The following is a 12,997-nucleotide window of genomic DNA, read 5'->3' as shown; positions in this document are numbered from 1 at the left end:
AGCGCTGTCGGTTGAAATCCCGCTGTCGGAGCACGTGCAGTTACTAAGGAATAGGACTAGCGAAGCAGTTGGGAGGACAAGCAGCTATAGTCTTGTTCTGGCATGGACCCAGTGGGGGCTGGGAGCACGCACTGACTGTGAGCCGCCGCGCTGCTTTCTTGGCCAGCCGCTGAGTATTTTAGGGTACGGTTGTGATAATAGATGCAGGAAGCTCTGGTTTGAAAGGTCTCTTCCCAGTGACATCCTGTTCGTTTCTTTTATCAGGGAGGGAAGCAATTGCGTTGCAAGAGAACCCTCATAAAGGTTGCTAATGCGACGTAGTGTTATCTTTTCATTGCTCTGGTAATCGTATTAAGGAGCAGAATTATCGGATTGCTGCGCTTTTCTTCGAGCACAGTTTCTGTAGTTACTACTTGCATCGTACGTCATTCGTGGAAATGAGTGTGCTGAGATGGTTGTGGTAGAGAAGACGACTCCCTTTCCACTCCACAGCAGATCACCATTGCAGTCTGCTTGCTCCTACACCTTCAAGCATCCAAGCATGCACAGTTTTTGAGATGAAATGTTTCCTTTGAGATGTATACCTCTCCATACTATCTGTGGAAGGACGCCTAAATAAACCACGCTGCAATTTGCATTGGTGGGGGAGGTGATGCTCACAGGCTGTAAGCCAAGTGTTTGACTCACACCCATTATTATATGTGTGCGAGTGCCTCTTTATAGTATGTATCCATGTAATATCATACTGTTCTTGGAAGCAAATGATTTAAAGTGATATACAGACAGTACAATGACAGTAATTATGATAGAGAGCCAAAATGCAGATGCTTTCTATCAAGGAGTGTAGCGAAAGAGGTGGAATATAACTTTTACAGAGGTCTTTCCCTCTCTTAGTACAGCTGGTTTTATAAAGGGGTGTTACTGACAGGTTCTTTAAAGAGAGCCTTTGTGCAATTTATTCAGCTGCCTTCTCTGTTTAGCTTGAAACATCTTTGGGGAAGAGTCTCACTGACTCTGTGTACAGTGCCTGGCGCAATAGGCCTCGGTTGCAGATGACGACTAATATCGGATAAATCACAGCCTCAAGTTGTGCCAGGGAAGGTTTAGATTGGATATTAGGAAAAATTTCTTCACCAAAAAGGTTGTCAAGCATTGGAACAGGCTGCCCAGGGAAGTGGTTGAATCACCATCTCTGGAGGTATTTAAAAGACGTGTAGATGTGGCGCTGAGGGACATGGTTTAGTGGTGGACTTGGCAGTGTTAGGTTAACGGTTGGACTTGATGATCTTAAGGGTCTTTTCCAACCTAAATGATTCGATGATTCTATGATCAGTGGTTAACCTGCTGTGTTACTGGAATAAAACCAGACTGAATTGGATTGCATGAGGAGGGTCTTGCTGGAGACTGGATGGGGAGAAAAGGTGGGGTAGGGAAGCTATTTATGACAGACATCAGACGGTTGCTCTCCTGGTCTTCAAGAATTGAACAAACTTGTGAAGCAAAAGCGCCCAGAGTGAATGATTTGAATCAATGGTAAGTGTTGGTGCAAAAAAAAGGGAAAACTCAGATGCCTTTAATCTGCCTTTTCTGCTCAGTTAGTCCTGCCTGTGATGCTGGCAACGTTATGAACAAGATCTGGGTATATATGGACTATCGATGCTGAAATGCCTCAACCTACACATTTTTGGATCACAGCCTATGGTTGACACTTCAGTGGAGACACCTCAGTTAGAAGTGTGGTTGCTCTCAGCTCTCTTCATCGTTGGTGGGAAGAGGGCTGCTTCCAGAGAGAAGGTCAGATCAGCTAAGGTCATGTTTAGAGGTGTCTCTCCTTTGTGCTGGCAGGACTGGGCTCTGGGTGCAGTTAATTGGCATTGGTGCCTACAGCCGGGTTTGAACTTGCTCCCTCTGTGCCCACAATTAGCAAAGTCCTGAACTTTGAGGAGAGCAAGGGGTGTTTTGTTTTCAAAACCTTCTTTTGGAACTCAAAAGCTGTGTAAAAAAACGGAGCTGGTACATCCTCATAAAACTAAGGAAGACATTTTTGCCCAATTATATTTTAGCACTTCTGAGCAGAAATCATGCTCCCATTTTAAAATCACCCTCAATGCTAAGAGGGCCTTTGCTTTAAAAGCTGTTGATTGAAGGGTGTTTAAAGTAAATTGGAAGAACTGTGGCAGTTAAACTTGCTGGGAACTTTGGTGCATTGACAGATACATCTCAAGAAAATACTAGAACTGTCTCTAACAAATGTTGTCAAAGCTCAGGTCTTCCACATTTCCAGCTTTTGCACCTACCAAAAGCTGAAGGCTGTGTCCAGACCTGAGCTGAGACAGATCAGTCAGCTCCGGGAGTAATTACCGTGGACTAAGTGGAAAGTCTGATTAGTTTCTCGGTGATACAGGAACCTGGAAGGTGTGAGATAGATCTTTATCAGGATGAAGATGTGGCAGCTTTTAGAGCCTTTCTGTATAAGTTGATATTGCAAAAAGGCTCATCTTATTTTGGTCTACAATTTACACAAAGCATCTGGATTTTGTGTTTTTTTTTTAAAAAAAAATGCATACCCCGTAAGTTCCGCATGTGGAAACAAATGTAAGCCAGCTGCAACACCCTTTTCTTGAATCCTCATCTTGAAAATTGCATTTGAAAGATATATGCAGCCCAGGACCATGAGAGAGCCCTCCTTACACCTGTGCTTTGGGCCACAGTTGTGCTGAGAGTTTGTATAGTTTCTCCACACTGGGGTTAATTTCAAGATGAGAAAGAATTTTGATATCCCTAAAAGAAGCCGAAACACCAACATCCCAATCCTCAGGTCCAGGGGTGACACAGCTTTGTGAAAAGATGAGAGCAATCTCTCGGTAAAGAAACAGATGATAAGAAAACAGCAACGGTCCAATTCTATATAGGTTGTCTCCTTTTCTCTTGAAATACAATATCAGGAAAACAAAACTTCAAAAAAAAAAAAAACCTTTTTGAAACCTTAAATATAAATCCTTTATTGTAATATAAATCCTTATCCTTTCAGTGCATGATTGTATGAGTCTTCCCTTTTCATTGGGCTGTATTTGCCTCTCAGGCTGATTGATGTCTGTCTCCTATTTCCCTGTGTTCTTAGCGCTCTAGTTGTAATTCTTCTGTCCATCTTTCATTGTTCTGTTTAGAACAAGCACATTCTTAAAGTGCTTTAAAAAAGACGGGATATAATCATACCGCGCACCTTTTTTTAATATATATACATATTCTCCCATATGCATTTAGACTGCTGTGGAGTGGTGGGGGTTTTTTTTCCAAAGAAGATCCCAAAGTACGTACTCTAGGTTTAAAATTCATGTGGTGCTTTTTTCACTTCTTCAGAACCGTAACTTCAAAGGGGTGAGCATCGCAGAGCAGTTTGTGCCGAAGTCTAATGCAGCGCTTTGCATCTGAAGTGGGGTGCACTATAGATTGTGTGAAAAACTTCGCTGGCAAATTCTGTATTTGGAAAAATCTATTTAATTTGCTTTCTTTAGCCAGCTGAGCTCTACTCTAAATGGAATTCAGCAGCCGCTGCCTGCGTACACACCAGCAGTTCAGCCCCATCACAAATTAAAGTTAGAATTCAAATATGTAATTTCCATAATTTTAATTTTTTTTTTTTTTTGCAAATTACTGATTTCTTAAATTTTATATTTTTTAACTGATTTCTTCAAACTCTTTCTTCCTTCAGGTAACCTTTTCGACACCACAACAGATCATCTGATAGACGCAAACCTAGATTTTTCAGCTTAAATTTTACATCCTGCATCAGTGTTCTTAGTGGGTAGAAACATCCTCTCCTCTGAGTAATGTTCCCGCAAGATCGGCGCGAGAACTTCAGCGTACCGCAAGACGTGGACATCCACACCGTTTTCCCTTCAAGTTTGTGTTGGTTCATGCATTTTCCATGTAACCTCAAATAACGAAACCGCCAGATTGCTTCACTGTCCTTCATCTTAATTAAAGATGATTTCCCTCCGTATCCAATGCATTATTTAATTAGCGGGGTATCCACTCTGAAGACATTCTCTTGCCTTTGTTTTTCCTCCATGATTGTATTTTTCCACGTGATTGTATGCTTGCCAGCAGTGTTTCGTCTTAAGCCACGCAGAGGTGAATACACGCAGTCGGGTGATTCTTCCCGTCCCCGGGGAGCGGGGTGGCATCTCTCTCCATCACGAACCCCGGGGGCTCGATGAGCATTTGACTCGGCGAAGCTCTTTGCTCCTGCAGACCCACTTTTCCTTTCCTGCCTGCTGTGGTACCGATGACCAGTCGTACGCAGCTGTGATTAAAAAGTCCTCGCTGGGTTTAGCAGGAAATAAAGCAGGATTCCTCCCAGCAGTGCCCGGTTTCCTAATTATAGCAAAGAGAAGCTATTCCGCAAACAACTTCCCCTGCGTGGTCCTAGTGGGATGGCTCTCGAGCATCTTTGTAGTGCAGATCGCTGGAGGCGGTCGTTCTCCCCCCCCAGCTTGCCCTCCACCTCAATCTCAAAACGTCTTAGTTTGCCGATTTCCAGGAAGAGGGTCTGCACACTGTGATTTTTCAACCACTGCCCTTGGCAACAATATTCACCTTTTCTTTTTTTTTAAAGTCATCTTTTGACTGGCACTCTATTGATATCTCAGCAGTTAAGATGAGTGAATCGATCAAGAAATTGCACTACCCTCTTAGACGCTGAAAGGGTCGGTCCTTTCAGGTCAGGGCTAAGGTAAAATCGTACGCAGCCCTCCATGCAAACCTTCACTTCTGCACCTTTCATCAGCACTAAATTCACTTTAAAAATGTCAGGAAAAAGTCTAGAAGGTCTTACCTGCAACATCTATTGATCACCAGGCAGTTTGAGCGTGTTTCCTGCAATTGGAGGGAGAGCTTGCTAGAGCCTTTACCATTCTGTTTCCTTTCCCTGTGTATATTTTAGGTGCATCTTTTTTTCTTTGGAAACTATTTGGCCTTTGAGTGTCTCAACAGAAGTGTTATTACAGAGTGGGATGGTTTTCAAAGTATTTAATCTGTCTTTTTAATAATCCTAAAGCCTGTTTTCTCAGACGTCGCCGAATGCCCACAAATAAGGCCAAAGCCAACGGGGAGCGGTTTGTTCTCTCGGCACCTGAGAAACCAGGCTCCCAGCCCTTCCCCACCCACCTACCATGGACTTTTAGGAATGACCGTGTTCTCTCTGAAACTGTGGAATAGATCGAATGTGCACTGCAAACCTTAAAATTTGAGTCTTTCCTTCCTTCATGGCTTGGAGTTGCCTGCATTGGGCAGGGGGCACCGGTCCGTTGTGTCCGTATCGTAACCCTTCAGAACGGAATCAGCGTTTTGTAAATTTGGAAGATTGCATTTGTGTTTACTTACTGTGACTGCTGTTCAGACTTTCTTCAGAAATCTTTTTATAGGGTTTATTAGAGAGAAGAAGAAAAAAAATCATTCCATATTTAGGTAAAAATGTCTCAATCTTCTGTATATATGTTTTATTAATATGTAAATATTTAGATATTTTTAAATTACTATGTTCTTAATAAAGCGATAAGGGACTAGTTGTGAAATGGTGTATAACATTGTGTCGTGTTATCGATCTCTGGGAAACCCTCTTTGTCAGTCCAGAAAAGAAAACCTACAATAAATAACTTTAATTGCACCTGCGTTCCTGTGTTGTGTGCTGGATTCCCATATTTCGGAGGAATTACCGAGCAATTAGTGGACTATGTAGGGAAATGTATAGGAAAACCCTAAAAGTTACCACCACAATACTATTTTTCCAGCTGGCTCAGACGGAAACTGTGCTGCCTGCCAATCACAACGATGTCTATATCCAATCGCATAATAACTCTTGAGTATTAAGTGCTGATATGCTTGAAGTCTAATTTTAATTGAATTAGGTGCCTTTATAATCTGCACTTAAAAGGTTAAGCTCTGCTTCTATGGAAACAACACATAGGAAGGACAAACCAATACTCATAATTTGGAGTAGCTGCAAAGATGTATGCTCGGTAATTTATTATCACACCCTCATCAAATGTTGTTTAGCCTTAGAAAATATTTCCTGCAAAAACATGTTCCTGGTAATCTTCCATCAATTACGAGGAGCCAGTGAAGTGAAAGAGTGGCTCACCACACCTTTTCTGCTTTTTATAAGGGGTGCTAGGGATAAATCGCTGGTAAAAAGTCTAGTGACAGTTCCCCTTACACTTCGGTGGCTGCACAGATCAGTTGAAGCCTGGTGCACTTCTTGCATCCGTGTGACATGGTGTGAGTCAGCTCAGTCCCGCTCCACTGGGGAGCATTGAAAGAGCAAGTAAATCATAGAATCACAGAACGGTTTGGGTTGGAAGGGACCTCTAAAGGTCATCTAGTCCAACCCCCCTGCCGTGGGCAGGGACATCTTCAACTGATCAGGTTGCTCAGAGCCCCGTCCAACCTGACCTTGAATGTTTCCAGGGATGGGGCAGCCACCACCTCTCTGGGCAACCTGTGCCACTGTCTCACCAGCCTCAGCATAAAATATTTCTTCCTTACGTCCAATCTAAACCTACCCTCTTTCAGTTCAAAACTGTTGCCCCTTGTCCTGTCACTACAGGCCCTGCTCAAAAGCCCCTCTCCGTCTTTCTTATAAGCCCCCTTTAAGTACTGATAGGCTGCAATAAGGTCTCCCCAAAGCCTTCTCTTCTCCAGGCTGAACAACCCCAACTCTCTCAGACTTTCTTCATAGGAGAGGTGTTCCATCCCCCTGACCATTTTCACGGCCCTCCTCTGGACCCGCTCCAACAGATCCGTGTGTGTCTTGTGTTGGGGACCCCAGAGCTGGACGCAGTACTGCAGGTGGGGTCTCACCAGGGCAGAGTAGAGGGGCAGAATCCCCTCCCTCGACCTGCTGGCCACGCTGCTTGTGATGCAGCCCAGGATACGATTGGCCTTCTGGGCTGCGAGCGCACATTGCTGGCTCATGTCCAGCTTTTCATCCACCAGTACCCCCAAGTCCTTCTCAGCAGGGCTGCTCTCAATCCCTTCGTCCCCCAGCCTGTATTGATACCGGGGGTTGCCCCGACCCAGGTGCAGGACCTTGCACTTGGCCTTGTTAAACCTCATGAGGGTCACACGGGCCCACTTCTTCAGTCTTCCAAGGTCAACAGCAATTGCTGGCGCCCTCCACATGCCCACAGATTGGCTTCAGATCTGAATGCAACTCACCACTCATAAAATTAGGGATCTTCCACCTTGATGGAACAAATCCATCCTTCGCTAAACAACAGGTATTTTCACTCGTCTGCTCTGCACTGCAAGTCATCCCCAAAAGTGTGGCTCTGTTTGGCTTGTTTTTTTTAAACAGGGGGCAGGTTAATACACCATTATTTGTAATGTTAAGTGGAATGACTGTCTTTAAGATACAATTAGGAGTGAGAAATGTCGCTGTGCACCAGGATCTGGAAGGTACTAAATCTCATTGTGCTGCAAAGCCACCAGCAAGTACTGCTGCAAGGTTGTGGTTTCACCTGTTGAAACGGCTTCAGGATGGAGCAAGCGCTGTTGCCAGCATTTGCACGTGGGCTCCAGCTGAGCTCCAGCATCCTCACTGGGCCATTTGGCCAGTGCGTCCCTCTGTCCTGTGTAGAGGACACTAGAGATTAATACTTTGGGTGAAAAAAATCCTTCTGAAGCTTAAGAGGAAAAAGGATATCCTCCTGGTAACATGAAAGGAAACTGGAGCCTGGGCTTTATAAAAAATGCATTAATTGTGAGACAAGAAGAAAGTCATCTCAAGTGCCTGTGACATGTTGGTTTAGAAATGGCTGGCTGAGTCTTTCAGGGGAAACACACGCCATCACGTCAGAGTGGTTTGGGGATGGGTGGTCCTGATGTAGCCAACCCTCCTGGAGACAAACATTCTCACCCAAAAACTTCCCTCTGCTGAGGTCATGATGCCTCACTGGAAAATGCATCTGTCCTCCACTGGGGAGGAGAGGGGGAACGCTCCCAGGAAAAACGCACCATGCCGACAGCAGACACCCTCCACTACTGCCTCGGCCTCCTAGAGAGACAGACATAGCCAGGATTTTGCAAGACTTTGCAAAAAATAAACCCCTTGTGCACGTTCTCCCCCAAATCTAAAGTAGCAAAATGCCTTGTAGGAGGTGCCGAGACATCCTTTCTCCCTCTTGCTGGCTCTCCCGCTGCTCGAGCATCCCCATGGCCAGGCTGGGGTGAGCGCCTTCACCCCTTCCCTGCCACGCTGTCATCACAGAAAGGCGCGAGAGGGCTTTGTACAAGTAGGTCAGGTATGATTTCTCATCCGCTGAATGCTAATAAAAGCCACCGATGTGAAACCTATAACATTATGTGTATAAATAATTTAGCTCCGGTGTGTAAGCATTGATTCTGGGCTTTAAAAAAAAAGAAATAATTCCATCAGCTTTTTCCCCTCCCCTCCATGCATATGTCATTACGCCTGACTGCTAACAGGGGCAGAAAATAGCTGATACTTGGGGAATTTGGAAATCAGGGGGACACACCCCTTGTGTTTCTGCACTGGCTCCTTCCTCCACTCAGATCCTCAGAGGTATAGAGGAATCAGGATGAGCGAGGCAGCTAATTAGGAATAAAGACATCATTCTGGCTTGTAATTGCAATTAATCATTGACCAGAGGGATGGTGGTAAGAGAAGAGGCTGTGTTTCATGACCCATGTTCTCACCTTCACTCCTCTCGCTCCCTTGGACGGATGCAGGCACCGGGTTCTCCCCATGAAGCACCCATCTGACCTTTCTAGCAGCTGTCTTCAGATGAGCTGTTTTGCCCCAAAATTGCCCTCTGGAGGAGTCCTCACAGGGTGTCCAAGCCCACCATGAGCTGACCTTGTGGGTCTCCAGCTCTGGAAGACCTCATCACAGCAGAGCAAGGAAATAATTGCAGAATAGCAATAGCATCCCTTGGAGAGTAAATCCACCCATCAAGAGTGGCTGCAAGGGGCGAGCAAGGCCCCATGGCTGGAAACATTGGGCCAAGGCCAAGAAGGAGCTGCTTTAGCTCGCCCTTGCCCTTGTGAGACCCTCTGGAGGGAGCTTTGCCAAGGATTATGAACTGGTGTGGTGGGTAGCATGCCATTAGCTGGACCCTGGGCCCAAAATTTGCCAAACTGGTCCATAATCTCGCCAAACTGGTCCGTAATCTTTCCTGAAGGTCTGGGGAGACGAATGGTCCACTGATGGTTGCCTTCCCGTGGGGTTTGTTCCAGCGTAGCTTTGCATTAAAGCATTCACGCCACCATGGTTGCCCTCAAAGCTGCCACCTGGCATGGGATGAAGACCTTCATCTACCTCTGCCCGGCAAGACCCATCATGGGTGGGAGGACCGTGGTGGCCCATGGCACTGGAGCCCAGCCGCGGGGCCGGTAACCACCACTGTGGTCAGGGATGTCCCTTGGTCGTGTCCATCATCAGCATGGCCAGGACAAAAGTCAACCTCAGGCGATACCTGCACAGGTCAGGGTGGATGGAAAAGCCCAACCCATGTAGCTCTGCCATCCACTGATGCTCAGGTGGCCTCGGGGACTTGCCCTGCCCCGGAGTGATTCAGCAAACCATCTTATGGACAGCGCATGCACGCTGGGAGGTGGTCCTGCACTCCAGCAAAGGAAATCAGTCCAGGAGACTTACAAAAAAAACCTCATTGGCAGCAACGCTCCCACCCCGCAGCATCCCTGCTCCGCTTTTGCCCCATGCCCAGCACTGCCCCAGAGGCACCGGGCGAAAGCGAGTGTGGGCTGGAGGGGGGTGAGGGCGACATCCGTGTGTCAGGAAGCTGTGAGCCCATGGCAACTCCCCGATGAGTCGCTGTGAAGTTGGCACAGAGGGATCTGGACTGCAACCAGCATGTGGCTATTGCTGTTACCACGGCTTAGAGAAAGCAAAGATGAATGTAATCATTTAATCCTGAGAGATTTCAGGATTCACTGACTGTACTTCATGTCTCCATTCATTGCGGCACAGGGGATGTGTGTAAACTGCTCTGCTCTTAGCTGGACCTCTGCTCCCAGCTGATTCCCCTTCCCCTGAGCTCCTACATGTGCACTCAGACCCCAACTCTCCCTACTGCCACATCTCTGCCTCCTGCCGCTGTGGCGCGGCAGTGGCGGGTCCTGCCTGCAGCATCCGACCTCCTTTTCAGCTGGTGAGAATGGTGATACCATCCACCCTTGGATTTCTTGACTTATTTTTTCTGGTGATGGCTCGAGCCCCAAAGTCCGCAGACCTCCACCTTCCCGGAGCGCACGTTGCCTTGCCTGATGTGGGGTATCCGCTTCCTACCTCTCCATCCACCCTGCTCGTATGGGGCTGATGCCATGGGGAGAGCCAAGGACAGCCAGACCAGGCTGGATGCCCTGGGGGGAACAGGGCTTGCCTCGGGGTTAGAAACACCCTTTACCTGCATAAAATTTAACTGGACACCCAGGTGCTGCTGGTCCCCAGGGAGGGGAGCCAGGACACAGAGGCAGATGTGCTGCATCCCATGGAGATGGAGTGTGGGGTGCTGCTGCAAGACCACCTCCATTTCCTGGCTCCTCTGCCCATAAGGGCATCACCTTCCTGGCTTCATCACCTGGAGAGCATAAAGTGTGCCAAACCCCACTGCATTAACATAGATTTTGCATTTAACATTTATTACAGCAACGACCTCCCACATGGTTCCTTCGCTGCCCTTCACTGAGCATGATGGATCATCCCCCATCTCTCATATAATGTCCCTTTGGGGAAGCCTTAGAGCAGCGGAGACTCCTGCCTCGGCCACAGGTCACCCACGCGCAGGCTCCCAACACCCATTCCAGTGGGGTGTTGTCCCCTGGGATCTCCATCTAGCCCCGTGGCCAGAGCCAGGCAGTGAGGACCTCCTCCTTCCCCAGGCTGTCTCGCCTCTCCCTTGTTTTTTATTTCCATCTCCTGTTCTGCGACGATGTTCTCCCCTGCCCCATCCCTCCCTGCTGCAGGAGGGGACACCTCTTCGGGCTGGTGGGGAAAAGCCCGGGCTGAAGATGCGCCCGCAGGTGTGACGGACCTGCCGGGAGGATGATGGACACCTTCTGCTTGCCCCATCCGTGACACCCCTGTTCTCTGGAGGAGCTGCAGGCAGGAGCAGGAGGTGCTGGCAACCCGGGGAAGCCACAGCCGCAGACCTCGTCCCAGGCTGCCAGGCTTTCCCTGCAAGCTAGCATTCACTTTAGTGAATAGAGGTGGATGCTTTCTCCAGAATAAAATCTCTTAGAGCTGGGGATTGCTTTTGGAGAGCTTCTGGTAACTCCACTTGTTGCTGTGCAGGTCGGAGGCCCAGGTTCATGGCCAAGGTTTATGCCATTCTTGCTCTGGGTGAAACCATTGCACTTCTTTTCAAGCTAGGCAGCAGATCAAACAAGCTCAACTGAGGGAACGTGAGGGCTCAATCTGGGGGGTGATTTCACCTCGAGGAGGATGTTGCAGAAGTCTCAGCCTGCAGCTTTGCTGCTCAGCAGTGCTGGGTTAGCTCTAGCCCTGGGGGAGACAGAGCTGCTTGGGGAGGACAGAGACCTGCAGATCTGCTGCCCCATCCACTTCAGGGGCATGTACCTCTATGCTGCACGCCCAACGCTGGTCTCTGCGTTACCATGCGCAACACTTTGCGTGGTGGGCACATCCTTTTCCACAAGCAGAGAGGCTATCAGCTTCACTAGCACAGCCAAGGCCAGAGCATGGAATCACAGAAGGGTTTGGGTTGGAAGGGACCTCTAAAGGTCATCTAGTCCAACCCCCCTGCCATGGGCAGGGACATCTTCAACTAGATCAGGTTGCTCAGAGCCCCGTCCAACCTGACCTTGAACGTTTCCAGGGATGGGGCATCCACCACCTCTCTGGGCAACCTGTGCCAGTGTTTCACCACCCTCAGCATAAAATATTTCTTCCTTATGTCCAATCTAAACCTACCCTCTTTCAGTTCAAAACTGTTGCCCCTTGTCCTGTCACTACAGGCCCTGGTAAAAAGCCCCTCTCCGTCTTTCTTATAAGCCCCCTTTAAATTTTGAAAAGCCACAATAAGGTCTCCCCAGAGCTTTCCTTTCTCCAGGCTGAACAACCCCAACTCTCTCAGCCTTTCTTCATAGGAGAGGTGTTCCATCCCCCTGATCATCTTTGTGACCCTCCTCTGGACCCGCTCCAACAGGTCCGTGTCTTTCTTATGCTGCGGGCTCCAGAGCTGGACGCAGTACTGCAGGTGGGGTCTCAGCAGAGCAGAGTAGAGGGGCAGAATCCCCTCCCTCGACCTGCTGGCCACGCTGCTTGTGATGCAGCCCAGGATACGATTGGCCTTCTGGGCTGCGAGCGCACATTGCTGGCTCATGTCCAGCTTTTCATCCACCAGTACCCCCAAGTCCTTCCCGTCAGGGCTGCTCTCAATCCCTTCATTCCCCAGTCTGCATTGATACCAGCGGCTGCCCCGACCCAGGTGCAGGACCTTGCACCTGACCTTGTTGATCCTCATGAGGTTCACATGGGTCTACTCCTTCAGCCTGTCCAGGTCCCTCTGGATGGCATCTCTTCCCTCTAGCAAATCAGCTGCACCACTCAGCTTGGTGTCATCTGCAAACTTGCTGAGGGTGCACTCAATCCCACTGTCTATGTTATTGATGAAGATATTAAGTCATACTGGTCCCAGTACGAACCCTTGAGGGACACCACTCATTACTGGTTCCACTTGGACATTGTGAAGTTGACTGCAACTCTTTGGACGCAGCCATCCAGCCAGTTTCTTATCCATCTAACAGTCCAACCATCAAACCCATAGCTCTCCAACTTAGAGGCAGGAGTGTTGTGGAGGACCGTATCAAAGGCCTTACAGAAGCCCTGAACCCCATCACTGCAGTTTGTAGGTCACATAGGATCTAACACTGAAGAGTAATCAGGTAGCAGCCTGTCTTGCCCAGGGTCTGTCTTAGCCTTGTCACAGAGTCA

At 48.1% G+C, this 12,997-nt stretch overlaps 1 protein-coding gene across 5 annotated transcripts in view; it reads left to right on the top strand.

Moving 5' to 3' along the window:
* Positions 1-5,668, top strand: part of BEND7 (BEN domain containing 7) — a 47,647-nt gene extending 41,979 nt beyond the window's left edge. For 3 of the 5 annotated variants that reach the window (XM_076355449.1, XM_076355274.1, XM_076355627.1), the window contains 2 exons: positions 265-303; positions 3,713-5,668. In XM_076355449.1, coding sequence (XP_076211564.1) covers positions 265-303; positions 3,713-3,774 — 101 coding nt within the window. In that variant the 3' untranslated portion in view covers positions 3,775-5,668. The remainder of the gene's footprint in view (positions 1-264; positions 304-3,712) is intronic. The other 2 variants (XM_076355535.1, XM_076355361.1) reach the window with 1 other exon arrangement.
* The last annotated feature ends 7,329 nt before the right edge of the window (positions 5,669-12,997 follow it).

The sequence above is a fragment of the Aptenodytes patagonicus genome, chromosome 1, assembly GCF_965638725.1.
Source record: "Aptenodytes patagonicus chromosome 1, bAptPat1.pri.cur, whole genome shotgun sequence".
NCBI classification, from domain to species: Eukaryota; Metazoa; Chordata; class Aves; order Sphenisciformes; family Spheniscidae; genus Aptenodytes; species Aptenodytes patagonicus.
The sequence above is the reverse complement of the archived record's forward strand: the minus strand, read 5'-3'. Positions and strand labels throughout refer to the sequence as shown.